General features: G+C 36.9%; 1 protein-coding gene across 2 annotated transcripts; it reads left to right on the top strand.

Annotated features, from left to right (window-relative positions):
* The first annotated feature begins 385 nt into the window (after nucleotides 1–385).
* slc25a22a (solute carrier family 25 member 22a) lies at nucleotides 386–18,368 on the top strand. 2 transcript variants are annotated; one of them, XM_039664204.2, is made up of 11 exons: nucleotides 386–540; nucleotides 5,664–5,801; nucleotides 6,605–6,730; nucleotides 6,816–6,871; nucleotides 7,915–8,005; nucleotides 8,522–8,579; nucleotides 10,662–10,722; nucleotides 11,516–11,663; nucleotides 11,742–11,896; nucleotides 12,935–13,010; nucleotides 13,103–18,368. In XM_039664204.2, the coding sequence occupies exons 2-11, from the start codon at nucleotides 5,782–5,784 to the stop codon at nucleotides 13,254–13,256; spliced, it is 945 nt and encodes a 314-aa protein (XP_039520138.2). In that variant the 5' UTR covers nucleotides 386–540; nucleotides 5,664–5,781; the 3' UTR covers nucleotides 13,257–18,368. The 2 variants fall into 2 exon arrangements, with proteins under 2 accessions (XP_039520138.2, XP_088984064.1); XM_089127938.1 differs by having other exon boundaries at nucleotides 11,516–11,896.
* The last annotated feature ends 1,803 nt before the right edge of the window (nucleotides 18,369–20,171 follow it).

Here is a 20,171-nt window from a genome sequence, read left to right as displayed (position 1 = left end):
AAGGGGCTTATTTGTCATGAATGCAAAAATAAAAATAGGCTTATATGCAAAATCAAAATGTGATGTATGTTGTAGTGCAGTGTTTGCAGGACAGGAGTGTTCTTGACAGTCATCCTCATCCTCGTGACATCTGGACAATCCAAACATGATTAAATGAGTGATGTTCATGCTAATGCTACTGTTTTGTTTGTTTTTTTGTTACAAGTGGGGTGTATTGCTCAATCCAAAAGGCACTCTAATACTGGATCCTTCTATCCCGTATATTTAACTCAAGGTCACCGTTGCGTCACGGCGATGACGTCAGAAAGCGTGTTTCGCCTTCGCTTTAACAGAAACATCTGAGGCTTCGTAACCGGTAGGAGGCGTCACTTTCTCCCGTCCTCTCCTCCTCCTCCTCCCGCTGACTCGTGTCGTGTCCCTACTCCCTCCCTTTTTCTCCAGACACACACGAACGCTAGTAACACCGGCAGCTTTAACGGAGGAGGAACATCACATCAAGCCATAATAATCCGGAATAACGGGACACAACTGAAGGATCCGGTCAGTAGCGCCGTTACACTTTTCTATAACACCAGCATTTTTATCATATTAATATTCGTGCTGCATAAGGAAACGTAGTTTAGTTATCCCTGATTTGATGGGTCAGCGTATTAAATATGAATCATGTCAGCAGAAGAAACAGAAATAACGGTCTGGCTGATGCGGCGGACCGTTTCCCGTTATTTGGAAAAACGCAATTCCTCATCGCGAATGTGAAAACCCAACCGTCAAACGAGAACGCGCTTCTCTGACAGCTTCGTTAATTCTAACGGTGTTCTAGTTTGCGTTCCGCGCGCGCGAACATCTGTTTTTCATCATACAGCGGCGCGCGTTTGTGTTCTGCGCGTTCGTTAGTTGGGTTTTGATTCCCGCGGGATTAACCGGCTACACGGACGCGGGTGTGTGATATCTGATCAGAAGCATTAAGACTGACTGTATGTGTGTGTGTGTGGGTCTGCAGCGGATCATCATCACCAACATCAGGGCGCTGCGGCGCGCGCGCTCTCGACGCGCCGTACGTGCGCGCTCTGGAGTCTGAGATTTAAACAGGATTCTCTGCAGCAGAATTATGTCACCAGAGACTCTCAGCGACCTCGTTCACACACTGCAAATATTTCTCCACTCGTGTTTTCCTTCTGTATATTTTGGCTCTATGTTTTCCAGTGATGAAAGATTTGCGTCCTTGGCCTAAACGCAAACGGCCTCTACAAAAATACACAGCGATATCATGGTACATTTGTGTTGTTTAATCTGGCTTGGAATAATTGGTGTATTTGCTGTCTTTGGCGGTTTCTCATATCGACTAATCTTTACCTTTACAGTGTGTGTCTATCAAACACAATCTGGTCTCAAGTGACCTTTAGTGTAAGTAAACCGACTGCTCACAGGGCAAAGGTCACGAGGAGCAGGACACTTGCAGATAACAGGTTTCTTGTAAATTGTCCCACAGTCACTGCCGTAAGAAGATATTCCCATGACATATCACTGCAAAATAATAAGTGTTTATATTATTTTGGTTTTATATTTTAATAGTGTCGACATAACTATAACGCTTCCATAACCATAACGCTTCCGGCGGGGCCTGTATCGCGGGCATCCAGGGGCATCTCGGGCAGACCTTTCGAAAGGTCTCACTCCTTTCTCCACTCGATATAAATTTGGCGTCAAAACTTTGATTTTTCGCCGAGATATTTGATATTTTACCCAGGGTTCGTGGCGCCATTTGAGAGCGTGGCCGACGGGTTTCGACTAATATCTCCGCGAATACTCCACCAAAAATGACGACACACATATGGTTTTGTTCAGTTTGGCGAGACGGTTCGAAGGAGGCCGATCTCCGCCGGATACGTTGGTTTTTTGCCGAGATATTTGCGTTTTTCGCTTCTGGCGGGGCTTTGGGGGCCTGTATCTCGGGCCCACGGGGGCCCACGAAGCTGGGCTGGTCTCTTTCGAAAGGTCTCGGTCCGTAAATTTGGCGTCGATATATACGTTGAGTTTTCGTCGAGATATTTGTGTTTTTTGCTTCCGGGGCCCTTTATATCAAAATATAAAAACTAAATTGTAATATATATATATATATATATTATATTTATATACAGATACAAATAGTTGTTGCATGTAATCCTTTAGCAGACGCCTTTATCCGATCTTAATCGCAGTTCACAAGTGAGATTTATTAAATCTGATTTAATGTGTGCCAATGTTTTTCTCATGAAACTGGTGCATTTTAGCGATTAATTAATTTGGACAGTTCATTTTTATAAACTTGCTCAAGACAATCCAGCAGAACCCCCTAGATCAGAGGAACGAGTGAATGAGCCGTTTCAAGACATGCAGGTTCCTTTGAACTTCAGACGCCACACACACACACACACACACACACACACACACACACACACGTGGAGTCAGAACAACATCTGTTATCAGAGTCGTGTGTGTGAAGGGTGCGGTTTGGTCAAAGGTGCGCAGATTTCTCCTGGATTCAGGAACGAGCGACGGCAGCGTCACAGAACAATCATCTCCTCACTTCACCTGATCAACAGTGACAGGAAAGATTTATAAAAGATTTCGGTAATGTATATAATGCATTATAAAAGGATTTGAGATAAAAGCAAATGCATTATAAAATCACCTTATGATGCATTGAATGACCTCATGAATAATAACAGTTATTATACATTAGAATAATTATCTGGACATGGTTACACCTGTTGGAAAGTGTAATTTATTAAAACACATGACAAACAAACTATTTCAGATGTAACAAGGAATCTGTAAATATGAACATTTCACTTATTTATATAAACAAATAATGCATTATAACATACATTATGAATGCCGTTATAATGCATTATATATAAAGGCTTTAAGTAAAGTGTTACCAGGATTTTTATTTCAAATAGATGCCGTTCTTTCTGTTCATCTGTTCATCAATTTACTACTTTAAAGAATACCGTATTTACCGTACTTTGAAGAATACCGTATTTACCGTACTTTGAAGAATACCGTATTTACCGTACTTTGAAAAATACCGTATTTACCGTACTTTGAAGAATACCGTATTTACCGTACTTTGAAGAGTACCATGGTGGATGTGGTATCAAAGCGTATCGTTCCAGATGATTTTTTATGTTTATGAAAGAAGTCTCTTTTGTTCACTCACATTTTAATATGTTCAAATGTAATTATTTTCTGAATGTTCAGCATCATTCCTCCAGTCTTCAGAGTCACATGATCCTTCACAAATCACTTGATCAATTGAATGCGTCCGCTCAATAATATTGCTTAATAATAATAATATTAATTTCTTTTAGAAAATCATACTGAGCCCAATGTTTTGAATTAAAGTAGATATAAGTGACTGATTAACATAACGTTCATTACAGTGAATTACACCGACACACACGCGTAATCAAAAGACTTGAAATCTCTGCCGCTAATTCAAAGAATAGTTAATTCCATCTTCAGTCCGTTTCCATGGCAACTATCTTGTAGAAATGTAGAAATATAGTGTTTAGAGATGAAGACGCAGCATCAGGAGCCTGTAGTTGTTCTTGTGGATATTTGACGAGTGTGTTCTGGTCAGAGTGGTTTTATGGTGGTTTTAAAGCAGACACACACACACTGGTGCATGCTGGGTAACAGCTCAGGGTCATTCATTGACATTATTTTTCAAAGTAACGAAACAAAAGTTGTTTTTTAGGCAAATCACGTCAAGTCAAATTGAATTATATAGCACTTTTCACAATACACATTGTTTCATAGCAGGCAAAATCATGATGTTTATGATATCTTAAGTTGTTATTTTTGTAGCAAGTTAAAGATAACAACCATGCTATTATTTAACGTTACGTTACTATGAATATTGGCATTATAAATGATTTATCTGTGCACCTCATTATTTATTTTTTTAAATGCATGACCACATAGTGTTTAATCACAATAACTCCCCCTTCTGTGATGATGCGTTTACTGGTGCGAGGGCGGGGCAACCTGTCACTCACACGAGATCCACCAATAGCAAACGAACACAACACTGGGAGTCTCAGTCCGCTTCCAAACCAAAGGCATGTAAATGAACCAAAATTCCTGATTTTGGGATTCCTGACAGTGTTTTGACCCGTTTACACACATTATAAGCTCTTCACGAGTTCTCAGCTGGTCAAAATACCATCATATGTAGCAACGCATATACAACGAGTGCATTTAGCCCAGAACACAGCATTGGTTTAGCATTGGATGTTCGGTCAAGAAATTACATAATAAAAGCTGACCAATCAGGTTGTAAATAAATCCCCATGTCTTTACCATCCAATCAATTCCCATCGAACAATATCAAGCTCCGCCCTACTTGGAGCCCTTCTTGTTTGAGAAGCCGTTTCACTCACATATACGTCACAATAAGGAAGAAAACACAATTAATTTGAGAGGAAACATGTTAAAACTTGACTAGTTGTGTTGCTCATCAGTGAACATTTGATGTGTTTCTGCTGATTATTAGACACACAGAACGACAGATATTTTGGCATCGGACTTGTCACAAGACCAAACCACTACTCACACAAAAAACTCTTTCTCAGCTTCTTCTCTTCCTCTATTGATGGAAACCGAAAGCTAAACCTTCATTGTTCAAATATTACTCTTTAATGCAGGAGTCTTAATGGACAATTTCATATCATTTATTCTTTTATCATTGTTGCTGGTCCTTCATGTGTCTGAGACCTTAAATATCAGCGATTTAGTGTTCACAGGAGCATTGTGCCAGTCAAAACACACCTGATATTCTCTTGAGTCATGAGGAAGATACTGAGAGGATGGAAAATATCAGTCCTGCTGATTCTGAGAGGCACAGAGGGTTTCCAAACGCTAGTGCTGATCTATCATGTAATAATGTGTATGGTAAATCTCACGAGTGCAAGAAAAAGAGGAAGCCAGATTTGAAGGTAGAAGAGTCCAGTCCAGTCAGCAGAAATCAGGAAACGCATCAGCGGAGAGCAGAAGGAGGAGAGGGAGGGAGAGAGACCAGCTGATTGGCTGAACGGAGGGGAGGAACGAGGGGGAAAGACTGTCTTCAAGTTGCTCAAATTCCACATATGTTTGGAGGAAACACACACAGATGTTCCTCTCAAACACTATCTGATTCATGACACACACACACACCGAGCTCCACATTTAGAACAACCTTAGTTGGCATAAGTGCAACTACAGAGCTCTGATGCTTTTAAGGTTTTGCGTTCTGCCGAGAAACTTTGCATTCGCTTGCAATGTCCTCAAAAGGTTTTGCGAGCGCACGCAAAGTTTCTCGACATATCTCATATCTTTTAGCCGGCACCGTCTCCCTTTAGGAGCGCTACAACTGAGCTTGTTCTGTATATATACATTGATTGAATTGAAATTGAATTGAAATCTTAGGTCGGGAGCTCGGTGTGTGTGTCACGAATCAGATTTTAAACTTCCTGTGCAACCGACAAAAGGTAATAAGAATAAAAATAAGACTGAGATGGAGAAGGAAAGGAGCGAGTCCAGTATGAAGAGGTCCTGGAGTCAAAGAGAGAGAGAGAGAGAGAGAGAGACACCTGGATCATAACCATGACTCAATCATTCTCTGTTCCCGTGTCTTTCAGATATCTGCCACAGGACGGCGAATGGACTGAGATCTCAAACGCTTCTGAGAAATCTGCAAAGACTGACGCCTTAACACACACACACACACACACTGAAGAAATACAGGGACCCAGATAAATGGCTGACAAACAGATCAGGTGAGTTTCAAAAAGTACCCTTAGCACCCTAGCAACCACATAACATCATAATGTGTATAGAACCATTCTTGGCAACAGCATAGGAATTCCCTGGCAACCACCCGCAACACCTTAGCAACTGCATAGGAATGCCCTGGCAACACCTTAGCAACTGCATAGGAATGCCCTGGCAACCACCCGCAACACCTTAGAAACTGCATAGGAATGCCCTGGCAACCACCCGCAACACCTTAGCAACTGCATAGGAATGCCCTGGCAACCACCCGCAACACCTTAGAAACTGCATAGGAATGCCCTGGCAACCACCCGCAACACCTTAGCAACTGCATAGGAATGCCCTGGCAACCACCCGCAACACCTTAGCAACTGCATAGGAATGCCCTGGCAACACCTTAGCAACTGCATAGGAATGCCCTGGCAACCACCCGCAACACCTTAGCAACTGCATAGGAATGCCCTGGGCCTGGCAACCACCCGCAACACCTTTGCAACTGGATAAGAATGCCCTGGCAACCACCCGCAACACCTTTGCAACTGGATAAGAATGCCCTGGCAACCACCCGCAACACCTTAGCAACTGCATAGGAATGCCCTGGCAACCACCCACAACACCTTAGCAACTGCATAGGAATGCCCTGGCAACCACCTGTAACACCTTAGCAACTGCATTGGAATGCCCTGGCAACCACCCGCAACACCTTAGCAACTGCATAGGAATGCCCTGGCAACCACTTTAAACGGGTGTTTTTGTTGCGCTTGTGTGTGATGATGAGTGTCATCATCTGCTGTCCTCTTTGCTCCAGTTTGCCTGCCAAGCTGATAAACGGCGGAGTGGCGGGACTGATCGGCGTTACCTGCGTGTTTCCCATCGATCTGGCCAAGACTCGCCTTCAGAACCAGCAGAATGGATGCCGTCTCTATTCCAGCATGTGAGTGTTCAAACGGACGAATCGAATCATATAGAAGAGTCAGTTCGTCAGGGTTCACATGTGAGTGATATACTGTGCTCTGCAGGTCAGACTGCCTTATTAAGACCATCCGCTCGGAGGGATACTTCGGCATGTACAGAGGTCAGTGTTTCAACTAGTGCTGTCAAATCCATTAATCGCATGTCACATTAAACTTTGTTAATATAATATATATATATATATATATTGCCAAAAGTAAAATCTCAAGAATCGATTAGTCATCCTGTGCATGAATGGATCATTGTATCGCGGCTGCGCGCATCCAAAAAAATCGCAATAATCTTTGTCCTTTGTTACTATTGATATGAAACAAAATCTCAATTTTCAAATTACGTCCATTTTCTTTAGAAACTCAAAAACATAAATAGCGTTTTGTCGCTGTGGCGTGAGATCGCTCTGGAGAAGCAGCAGCGCTGATCTCTCTTCCGGCTTAATAATACCAGTCACAGCGCCAAATAAACATGAATGAGCATCTGAAAGTGTGTTAAAGATACAGTACAACTTATCCAAATCCGGATCATGTCACATTGATTCGCTCAATCAGCGTTTTAACCGTGGAAAGACGTCAGTTAAACAGCTTGTAATCAATGTATCGTCATATTTACCTCAGAAAACCCACATAAACTCGTTAGTCAGCTAGAAAAAATAACTCTAGAGAGGAGCATTTTGCTAAATATATACACCATATTACATATGCATTATAATCTTAATGTTCTTCAATATTTAATGCATATTTGAATAAATCTGGCAAGTTTTTATGACGGCCACCATTTAAATGTTTATATTTCATATAATCTTCTCATTATAAAAATAAATAAGTGTAATTTAAGTGTTTGTAGTTCATTATTACCTTCATATTAGGCTAATGAAGCCTATAGGCTACAACTAGACTCCCATAGTTTACAGCATTAGTTCAGAGATTTGATTCCCTTGAGAAAATTGGCCATTTATTGTAACTGATATCCAAAATAATCAATATTGAATCGAATCGGAATCGAAATCGAATGGAATTGTGAAATTTGTGTCAATACCCAGCCCTAATGTATATACACACACAAACACACACACATGTTCAATGTAGATGTGAACCGCAGGCGTGTCGTGAGCGTGAGGTGTGTGACTGAACACGTGTGTTTCTCTCGCAGGAGCTGCGGTGAACTTAACTCTCGTCACTCCAGAAAAAGCCATCAAGCTTGCAGCCAATGATTTCTTCAGATTTCACCTCTCTAAGGACGGGTGAGACATAAACACACACACACACACACACACACACACACACACACACACACACACACACACACACACACACACACACACACACAGCAAATCAATATAAATACCATGACTAGCATTTTGAGCTGCCTGTGCCGTTCACACACTCATCATCCCACATGACATCATCAGCCGGTTCACACACTCTGACACATCACAGTGGTTTCCTTCCCGACCTTGAACACGTTCACACACACACACACACACACACAGCTCACCGACGCTGTCAATCTGGTATTTACGATGTACATCCCAAGAGTCACATACCGACACTGTCAGACATCTCAATCAATCCAGCACTCAGCCGCATTAATATTAAACACACACACAATACCCACAATGCCCTGTTCGGCTGCGTCTCCATGGTGACCGAAAACAGCACCGGTGAATTATTGACCACCGCCGTCGAGTCAAAATGTGAATTATTAACGACCCTTGGTGTGTGTGTGTGTGTTGATAATTCGTGTGTCGTTCCCACAGGCAGAAACTCACTCTCCTGCGAGAGATGCTGGCCGGCTGCGGGGCGGGAACATGTCAGGTCAGTGTCAACACACACACACACACACACACACACACACACACACACACACACACACACACTCATCTCAGTAATCTGATGCTTCAGCCTCCATTAATAGATGTTCCACTGTTATTTTATTCAGATCACTGAGACAAAACACAGATGCATTAAGGGGTACAAACACACTCCCTTTATAGAAGCATTGTCATTACACACACACACACACACACACACACACACACACTCACACACACACACACACACACACACACACACACACACACACACACACGCAAGCTCACCTGCCCTGTCACATGATCCTGAAGCAGTGCTCATTCACAACCAGCTCTGCTTATTACACTGAACGCTTGGCTAATGTGTGTGTTCTTCCACAATAATACCATACTGAAACACCCCTTTATATAATATATTTTATATTGCATAAAAAAACTGTATGGAAACCAAAAGACAAAAGGTGCATAATATTTATAGTACTATTTTACTTTAATATTTTAGTATTATTTATAGTATTTTTTAGTGCTGTCAAATCATTTAATGGTGATTACTCACATTTAACATAAAAGTTTGTGTGTGTTTATAAATATATATATATACACACACACATATATATATTTACACATATGCACAGCACATTTATTTTTGTTTTATTCTTTAGTTTAATCAATTTTAATTTCTTTTTTATATAAATATTTCTATTTAGCTTTAATTTATTTTTATTTTAGTAGTATTAATTTTAGTACTTCAACTTTAATCTTCAACTTTTCAAAGTTTTTATATTTTTGATTTTAAATTATTCATCTAATATTTTTATTTAATTTTTAAAATTTCATATTTCTCTCTCCCTCTCTCTCTATAATTTAGAATGTTTTTTTATCATATATATATATATATATATATGAATTTATGTTTTATATATATATATATATATATATTCATCTAATATTTTTATTTAATTTTTTCATATTTCTCTCTCCCTCTCTGTCTATAATTTAGAATGTTTTCTATCATATATATATATATATACAGTATATATATATATATATATATATGAATTTATGAATTTATGTTTTATATATATATACATATATTAAATACATTATATTAAAATACATATTATATTATATATATATTGTTTTAAAAAATAATATATATTATATATATATTATAAATATATATTATTAAAAAAAAAATACACAAATTAAAAACCTCAGCTCGGATGAATAAGTAACAAATGCAGAACATATTTTAACATCTAAAATAATTTAATTTAACATTAAATTGAGGTAACATCATGTAATGCTCTGAAGTTGTGCAGATATATATTGATAATAAAATCAATACCAATCAGTTTATATATAAATGAAATTTAATTTCAGATGGATGGAGAACATAAAGTGGTTGGAGGAGCATTTACATGCACTTAACATTACCACTATTGACATCTGTCTGGACTGAGTTATACAGAACATAGTGATCAGTCATGTGACAGAGGTCTTCCTGTCATCAATGAACGGGTTTATAGCCATGTCGGATTAAATGATGGGTTTACTCAACACAAATAATCCCATCAGCTAGTGCCGAGTCAGGTTTGTGGATGAACATTGCAAACAGACACAGTCCGTCCTCCTGCAAAGCCCTTCAGATTTGATGAAGTGTGTAACTGTGTCTCCAGTGACAGCCACGCTAGCCCACATTAACCCGTCCCCGTGGACGTCTGCTGTGCTGATCTCGCTCAACTTCTAGTCCGTTTTGTACAGGGACAAAACATTTCCTCAGAAAATATAAAAAGAAGTCACATTTCGGAAGTTAAATGGCTTACATATATACCATTATACTAACCCATGTGAACCTCAGCATGTAGGAGGATATGCTAATTGTATGTTTTTGTATGTGGTTGTTAATTTCTGAGAGGCTTCCAGAGGCTGCGATAGGCTTAAAATTACCAAAAGAGTGTCTTTTAAAAGCATTGCAACTGTCTTTAGGTGTCTTGATTTGAATGTGTGTGTGGCCCTTTAAAAGTCTTGTTCTCATTTTCATTGGCTGTGAGGTTTCCTCGAACCTTGATCTGTTGTTTTGCAGGTCATCGTTACGACACCGATGGAGATGCTAAAGATTCAGCTGCAAGATGCTGGAAGAATCGGTAAGAATCGACTCTATAAAGAGGAGGAGTGAGAGATGAAGAGAGGAGGACAGAGAGGAGAGAGGACACACCGCCATCTTGTGGCCGCATTGTAGCACTTCTCCCTGTTCACTAGGCCTACTAGTGTCAGATTTCACATCATTAAAAAAAAAAAAAGATTGGACATCATTTAAAAAAAAAAAGATTGGACATCATTTTAAAAAAAACAAAGATTGGACATCATTTTAAAAAAAAGATTGGACATCATTTAAAAAAAAAAAAGATTTGACATCATTTAAAAAAAAAAAAAGATTGGACATCATTTAAAAACAAAAAGAAAGATTGGACATCATTAAAAAAAAAAAAAAAAAGATTGGACATTATTTTTTTTTTTAAAAAAAAGATCGGACATCGTTTAAAAAAAAAAAAGATTGGACATCATTTTGTAATTTTATCAACAGTAGGCAATACATGTGGTTTTTATTTGTATTTTGCTTTTATAAAAGCATCTGCTGAATGAATAATTTAATTTCTTACAGAGCAGAGGTTTTTAGTATCGCTAAATGTGGCATTGTCCACAATTATAATTATATATATTTTTTATTCAGTGCATTAAATATTATATAGATTTTTTTTTTAAATATCTGTTTTTTTATATTTTTTTCAATACTAACTATAAAATGTGTTGTTGTTTTTTTCTTCATTTTTAAAATACTGAATATGTCAGCAGTACTTAATATTTTTTAAATAGTGTATATTTTATTAATAAGTTTGTGTAGTTGAACTAGGCGTGTGTGTGTGTGTGTGTGTGTAGCGGCGCAGAGGAAGCTGATGCCTCAGGCTGCGGCCCCCGGGGGCCCCGTGGAGCTCAAGTCCCCCACTGCTATGCAACTGACCAGAGAACTGCTGAAGGAGAAGGGCATCGCGGGTCTCTACAAGGGCCTGGGAGCCACACTGCTCAGGTGGGGAAACACACACACACACACACAGATCACACACACACTGGCAGAATGCAGCGTGAACATTTCCCTCTCCTTCAGGGACGTCCCGTTTTCCATCATCTATTTCCCTCTGTTCGCCAATCTGAATAACCTGGGTAAGAGAGGAGGCGAGGGTCCGGCTCCGTTCTACGTGTCGTTCGTGTCGGGCTGCGCTGCGGGGAGCACGGCTGCGGTCGCCGTCAACCCTGTGGACGGTACGCTTCTCATCTCTCTTTCTTAACTCGTTTCAGCCTAATTGTGCAGGAAAGGGAATCCCAGAATGCTCTGTGGAAGAAATGACAAATTCTTTTAATTCAGTACTGAAAATATCGATAAACTAGTTCAAAATAATACTAATAAAATTAGTTTTATCTTTTTTTTTATTACAGAATATTAAATACTCAATATTTTCTATATTTTTAACACTGACTATTAATATTATATATTTTTTAAATATTTGTTTATTTATTTATTTTTAATCTGAATATTAAATATTTGTGTATTAGTTTTACATGAGTTTTCTCTTTTTATTATTGCATATTAAATAATATATTGTTTCTGTTTTTTGAAATAGTGAATATTAATAATTATGTATATTACATTTTGTATTTTTTTCAATATTTGTTTTGTCTATTTTTTAATATTCTTTCAATAAATATAATTAATTTGTTTAAATACTCAATATTAAATACTTTTAAACACATTTTGTCTATTTTTATTACCGAATATAAAATAAATTAAAAAGTCTATTTTTTAAATACTTAATTTTTCAAATGGAATATTTCTTCAATATTTGTTTTTAAATACTAAATATTAAATATTTTTAAGAGTTTTTTTGTCTAAAAATTAAAATTTTATATATTGAATATTATCATTCTCATCAGTGCTGAATCATATTTATATTTTACCATATCATATTTTAAAATAGTGAAAATTATTTTGTATATAAAAATTATTGACTGAATAATTTAAATAATTTGTTTAAATACTGAATGTTAAATACTTTTATATCCATTTTTTCTATTTTTATTACCATTATATAAAATAATGAAAAAAAAATCTATTTTTTAAATACTTAATTTTTCAAATGGAATATTTCTTCAATATTTGTTTTTAAATATTTTTTAATATTATTTACCTGAATATTCAATATTATACAGTTTTTTCAATATTTAAAATATTGAATATTATTATTGTCATACTGTATATTAAAATATATATGGAATTTGTGTGTTTTGATGACTGTGTTTCAGTGATAAAGACGAGACTACAGTCGCTAAACCGAGGAAGTCAAGAGGACACTTACAGCGGGGTGACGGACTGCATCAGGTGACGGCATCAGCTGACCACATCATTCATTACAGCAATTTGGGTGCAATTATAGGTAAAATGATTCCCTTTGTCCCATGTGACCACCACAGGAAGATATTACGCAACGAGGGGCCGAGCGCTTTCCTGAAGGGTGCGTACTGTCGAGCTCTGGTCATCGCGCCGCTCTTCGGCATCGCTCAGGTCGTCTACTTCCTCGGCGTGGGCGAATACATCCTGAGCTGTCTGCCCAAACAGAACAACTAACCCATAATGCCCTGCACCCGTCTGTTTCTCACAAGGATCAAAGCGTAACGCCAACCAGTCTGACTGATTTGAATAGTTTGTCGTCGTGCCGTTTGTGTGTTTTTATCTGAATGTGGTGCTTTTAATACTGAGGTTGTGTTTGCCAAGCTGCCTGTTTTTGTCACGCCGAGACCATATCCTCTTATGAGCGTTTTAAATCTCCAGACATTTAAAGCGTAAAATCAGCGATCAATCGTGACACTTTGAATCGTAGAGCTCTTGTTAATGATATCAGCTCTTTTTAATTGTTCATTTCCTGGGACATGAGGGCATGTAATGTTGATTAGTTTGCCCTCGAGGAGAAGTGTGGAAGTGTTTGTGTGCGATGCGTATTCTCGGCATATCTTTCTGCATATCAAGGCTTTATTCAGCACATATTCCGAAATTACGGAGGTTAATTCGATTAGTTTTTCTTTAAAAAGCTGTGAGAGACGTATCTCTCAAATTAGCCCAATCAAAATGGAGATGCCCGTAACCAGCGGCGAAGCGACTATTAAAACTTCCTGAAAGTTCCCACACTTTGGGAGATGATTATTATAGACACAAGAAGAATTAGCCCACGCAAATCTGTTTCCATATATTAGTAGTGAAATAGCATTAAAAACTCATGCATTGTGGGTAGTTTGAGGTTTAATTAGAACATGTTGGGTATGCAAATTCCTTTTTTTAGGGATGGGACACATGAAATGTCATACAAAGTAGTTATCACACTCAAAACCAGTGCTACTTTAGATATTATTATAGTTTTTATTCGTTGTCATTTTAATTCCAGTTCTAGTAATTATATGTTTGTAGATGTCTATATAGCTTTTATTAATTTATATTTCAGGTTTAATTTTTTTTTTTTTTTTTACCATAAAATTGGGGGATTTTGCCATGGCAACTAGCTGAAAAATAAGTTTAAGTTTTTGTACATTTTATTTTATTTCAGTTAATGTTTATTTGAATTCAAATAACAACAATGTTTTGACATTTATAACAATTATTTTAATTGCTATTTATAATTATTATAAAATAACAGCCCTGACTAAAACATTAAAAACATTTTTGTTAATTAGATTCAAGCTGAATATTATTAGATGAAGAACTTAAACTAAATGAAAATAGAAATGTTGCCTTGGCAAAGCACTGAACGAAAAACCCCAATAATAACATTGAAAAGATTAAAATGACAAAAACACAGCAATAAAAACTGAATTTAAAAAAGCTAAGTCAAATTATTAATAAAAACTGTTATGTTGTATATATAGCATGCTTGTCATGTCACCTAATTAATATTCATGAGCAACGCTGTGTCCCGCCCACTGCAAACCAACTTTAGCCAGTTATAAATATCCACAACGCCTAGATTTGTTAGGTTCATATCTGTCGGATCAGATTTGAGAAGACGCCAAAGTAACGTGCATATTGATTGTAAAGCCCGCCTGGTGAATCTATGCTGGGGGCGGGGCTAATGATTATGAATATTAATGCTTTTGTCTGCCTTGGATCGTGGAATTTGAATAGTCATTCCAGTTTTGTGGAAAATCGGATAAGCACACGCTCACGGAGTGACGTTCCAGACTCTGGATTGAAGTCATATTCCTGATTATATCGATGTAAACACACTTATAGTATATCTCACTATATATTTGTATGGATAGTTTTATCAGTGTCTGATAGTTTGTGTGATTACTGTGTTATTATGATTATTGTTTTGTATACGATGGCTTATTTGCACACCTCCCCGATCCTTCTGTTTGGCATCTGGAAGAGTTAATATGCCAGTTTACAGCGTTTGAGCCGGACCTGCGGTGTATCAGTGTTGCTGCACTGTCAAATCAACCAAACAAAACCCAAAGGTTGTAGTTCTCGTTTAATGTTTGCTTTATTTCTTATTTTAGCCCGTTGTGGAGTGGAAAACACAATGCTGTCGCTCACAGTCCACGCCGTCGGCTAGAGCCAGATAAAGCTCGGCCTGTTCTCCGTTTCACACTGCCAAACTTTCCTGAACAAATCTCTGTCCCCCTTCCCAGTACACTGATTTCCTACACTCGTCCTGCTACTGAATGTGCACTAGCGTTCAAACGTTCGGGGTCAGGAAGATTTCTTATTTTGAAAGAAATTAATACTTTTATTCAGCAATGGATGCATTAAATAGATCAGAAGTGACACTAAAGACATTTATAATGTTGCAACTTTCTATTCACCAAAGAATCCTGACAGTTTCACCAAAAAAAGGGGAATGTTTGCATTACAATATCGTTTTACACCCTAAAAAGTAACTAATTACGTAACTTTTTATGGAAAGTAATCCACTGCATTACTCTCTGGCTGATTCTCGGGTTAGAGTAGTTTGTTGTTGTTGCATATGTTTATTGCAGTAATGCATTTAATAACACAGCTTACTTGCTTTATTACCATAAAGCTTCATTTTCTTTTAAAAACACACATAGGAGCAGATTTACTAACAGCTTAAAGGAGTAGTTCACTTTCTACAAACTCTCATTTGGACCTTGAACCGTTTGGACCCCATTGAAGTCCATTATATGGAGAAAATCCTGGAATGTTTTCATCAAAAACCTTCATTTCTTTTCGACTGAAGAAAGAAAGACACGGACATCTTGGATGACACGGGGGTGAGTAAATTATCAGCAAAAGTTGTTTTTTTTAAAGTGAACTACTCCTTTAATACTAACCCTCTTTTGGTTGTTTAAAAAAAACAATTTACTAAAAAAAACGCAGTGATAAATTAAGTTATTTTTGTGGCTGACCTTATTGCATATGCATTTATATGCAAAAACAAAGGAATATATCCTGACTATCCTGCAAAAGATCTCTTAACATTACGAGTATAGTAGAAGTGTACACGTGTTTTTATTGAAAGTTGAAAGTAATGCGTTTTGTTACTTTAAAAAAAACTCTCTTCAAGAATGTTTAAGCAATTTAAATCAACTTAAAAGTTACTTTTTTAATGTGTACATTTATATAGTAATTCATTACTTTACTCACTACAAAAAAAGTAATCTGATTACATAATGCAAGTTACTTGTAATGTGGCGCATGAACACACTGATCATGTGACACTAAAGACTCTGAAAACTCAGCTTTGATCACAGGAATAAATTACATTTTATAATATATTCAAAAAGAAAACAATTATTTGAAATTGTAATAATATATCATTGTTTCTTACTGTATTTTTGATCAAATAAATGCAGCGTTGCTGAGCAGAAGAGACAAATCTTCCCGACCCCAAACTAACGTTCAAACCCTCTAGAATGAATATGACGCTGAATAATCATTGGCTGGAGGTCCAGAGGGTTTCATGGTGCTGTCTAACAGGGAAACATCTCTAGTCTCGGTGACAATGAGCTTTATGACATTTACAACTGTTCAGATGCCCTTATTTATTGTTTAAAGGTCATAGGTCAGACTTAACCCTATCAACACACACTTTTGACCGGTTACCTCTCATGTCGTAAATTGTTGAAATGAATGCAAATGAAGGAAGTTTTTGCCTGATTTGATGACCTTAATGACCTCGTGAGCTTTTTTTCCTAAACATTCCACATCTGAAGAGCTGTGATTATTTTCATTATTGTGATGATTATTTTCTGTTGTTTCGCTTTGATTTTTATCTGTGATGATGATTTAGTCTTTTTGTTTTTTACCTCTGATTTCCGTCATGTTTCATCAGCTGTGAACTTGAACTGGTTGTGTTTGTGAACTGTGGTGTGTTGTGTGAGGGGTCACTCCTCGTTTTGTGTGTTATTCACTCTCTCCCCCTCGTTTGCACCATCTGTCCTTCTTCCTTTCGTTGTTCTTGAAGGAATTAGACAGCAGGTGGCAAAAAAACACCAAAAATAGCACTGATGATTTTACAATCCAAGTACAAAAACAGATCTGGCACAAGCGCAATACTCACACGGCCCGCAGATATCCTACAATATTCAATATATTACTAACAACGTATCGCCTGTTTGTTTCGACAAACCAGAGAATGTATCTTGAATCGTATAATCGATGTAAATTGATAGTATTCAATCTTATTTAGTAGTAAATTAGATGTTAGATATTTGTAATTTCGCTCTTCATATAATGAAGAGTATATAGAGAAGGACCAGCACATATTTATGCAATAATTAAGAAATAATCAAAATACACAACAATGGCTGACTCTCATGGAAACATGTCTCTGTCATATATCATCTCTTAAAAAAAAAAAAAATGAATATATGATATATTAAGGAACCTTTACATTTTTAATGTCATTTAAAAATAAATAAATAAATAATAATGATAAGTAAACATTTTAAATGTGGGGGTATTTTTACAATATTATAATAAAACTTAAGCAAAAAAAAAATGCTGTATTACAGTAACTTTGATTTAATTAATGTCACAAAAAGAGTTAATTTTATTTATAAAAATAATAATAATAAAACAACAAAAAAATATTAAAGGTTCCTAAAAAGTCTTAATTTTCTTTATGTAAAATAAAAATAATTAATATTTTTTAAAACGGAAGTAACTTTCATGAAAATAATGTCAGAAAGAAAATAAAGCTTTTTTAGGAACCTTTAGTATTTCTTGCATTGTGACATTTCACAACAGTTACTGTAATACAGTCTTTTATTTTAATGAAAATAATGTACAAAAACAGTTTCAAATATTCTAAAAATAGCTTTATTATAATTTTAACTGTATTTATTAATTTTTTGGGGGTGAAATATGGCCGAAACATTTTGTTCATGAGTTTCACCCGTGTTCTCCATGTGGTTCAGTCCTGCTGCTGTTGACCTGTAGTGATAGATGATCCTCGTTCCTCCACAACGCCTTTGCTTTCCTCCTCTGCGAGGAAAAGTGCAATAACGCACTTTAACTACATACACAAAATGCACAATGTGGCCCTTCTGGAAGAGCGTCAATCTGTGTGTTGAGGTCGAGTGTTGTGAGTGATACACAGTCACATGTCATGTGTGAGACTGAAAGATGCCCGTTGTTTTGGTCGTTGTTGCAGAAACACGCTGATCATGTTCAATTCCTTGTCACGGATTGTTGTTCAATAAAATGAATTTGTTCATTACCATATTTTGTGCCTTTAATGGTTCTGTCTGAACGATGCAATCATTTTTATAGAGTTATAAAAGCTGAAAAGTTATTAGCACTTTGCAGTTGAAAAAACTTAATTGTCTAACCAATAAAACATTTTACACTTGAACTGTGAAAAAATTAACTGATAATAAATGTTTACAATGAGATTCCAAATGTTTACAATGTGTTACCTTTATACCAAAAGAGTCAAACTATAAATATTAAAGGTGTATGTCTTTTACCAATTGGTATATATTTTTATATATATTTTTGGTATATTTATATACCAAAAATATAAAAAATACATATATTTTTATTTTATATAAAATAAAATAAAAATATTGGTATATATATATATTTTTTTTTTTAATATTTTACAACAATATAGTATATTTTGTTGTTGTTTCATTTCCCAGTGTTTAAGCACTTTAAGGATCGTGTTTTGTCAAGGTCGTCTAGTTTGTGCAGTACTCATCATGGCCGCTGGGTGTCGCTGTGGTGCAGCTGATCTAAATCATTTTCTTTCTGTGGAAAAGCCACAGTTCTGAAAATTTTGAGTTACGTAATTCTGTAAGACACGAGCACCGCAACTTTTAATATGATCCATTCACCCATTATAAAACACTGAGGACTGAGGGTCACTAGTCCAAAACACGCATTCATTTTTTTCACAAAAACTCCCCAGAGTTCTTCTCTACTCGTCCAATAGTGACTGGGAAAAGCTTAATACAGCTTTAATGCGATTTATTCGATTTTCTTTTCAGTTTTTAGTTTTCCAGGGGAAACCAGACGGGCAATTTAATCTGGCACGACACACACACACAAAAGACAATCTATATGTGTCGGCTGTCCATAGTGAAACTCAATGTAGTTTGAGGGTCAGGTTTCTTATCGACCGCGCCATTGTTTACTACAGATCTCATTCACTGTTCGCTCGGGTCACTCACTGTGCGCCTCAGACAAGCAGTCACTGCACATTTAGCCTACTATAAGTGCACTAGTCTGGGTAAACACAAAGAGAACATCACTGCTAAGTTTAGATGAATGCTTTAGGGTGGGCGGCTTTGATACCAGAGGGAGCCTGAAGTATGAAATACACAACTCGTACAGTGCGAACACTTAAAGGGAAAGCTTACCTACAAAATTAAGTTGTACTTTTATTTTATTTGACTAATGTTGTACGTACTAAACTCGTAAGCTATGTGTGCTCCACCCCCTAATGAGTGCTACACCCCTTACTGCTGATTGGCTACAAGTATTTTTTTGGTAGCCTCCTCGGTTCGATCCACTTTCAACAGCGTTTCTCAGAAATCGTTTACTTCACTTTTATTTACAGAATAAATAAAAAAATATACAATTACATCCAGTGAACACATCAAGAACGTGAGAGACTCTGAGCTAATATTCAACATAAACATAGGCTATATAATCTCCAAGCATCTCCAACTCAACCATACACACGGAGAGAAAGAGCAGTTTGCATAAGTGAAGGCAGAAGAGAAATAAGCTCTAAAGAGACAGAAGGATGACCATTGAAGCGAATGGAGGATGTGGAAGAGAGAGACTGTAGTGTGTATATAGGTCACTAAATCAATGGGAATCAGGTTTTCTGAGAGGAGAAGACAGGGATATTTATAGAGAGAGAGAGAGAGAGACCTGAAGCAGATGCAACCGCGAAGGACTGACAGAATAGATCACTAGAAAACCTAATACACAAACACACACGTTTTGTAGGCTACCTTTACCAACAATGTATTAAATGTAGAGCCTATTTATACAAGATAGACACATTATAAGACT

The sequence above is a fragment of the Pimephales promelas genome, chromosome 25 (genome assembly GCF_988280905.1).
Source record: "Pimephales promelas chromosome 25, fPimPro1.hap1.1, whole genome shotgun sequence".
NCBI classification, from domain to species: domain Eukaryota; kingdom Metazoa; phylum Chordata; class Actinopteri; order Cypriniformes; family Leuciscidae; genus Pimephales; species Pimephales promelas.
This window is presented reverse-complemented; position numbering and strand designations above follow the sequence as displayed.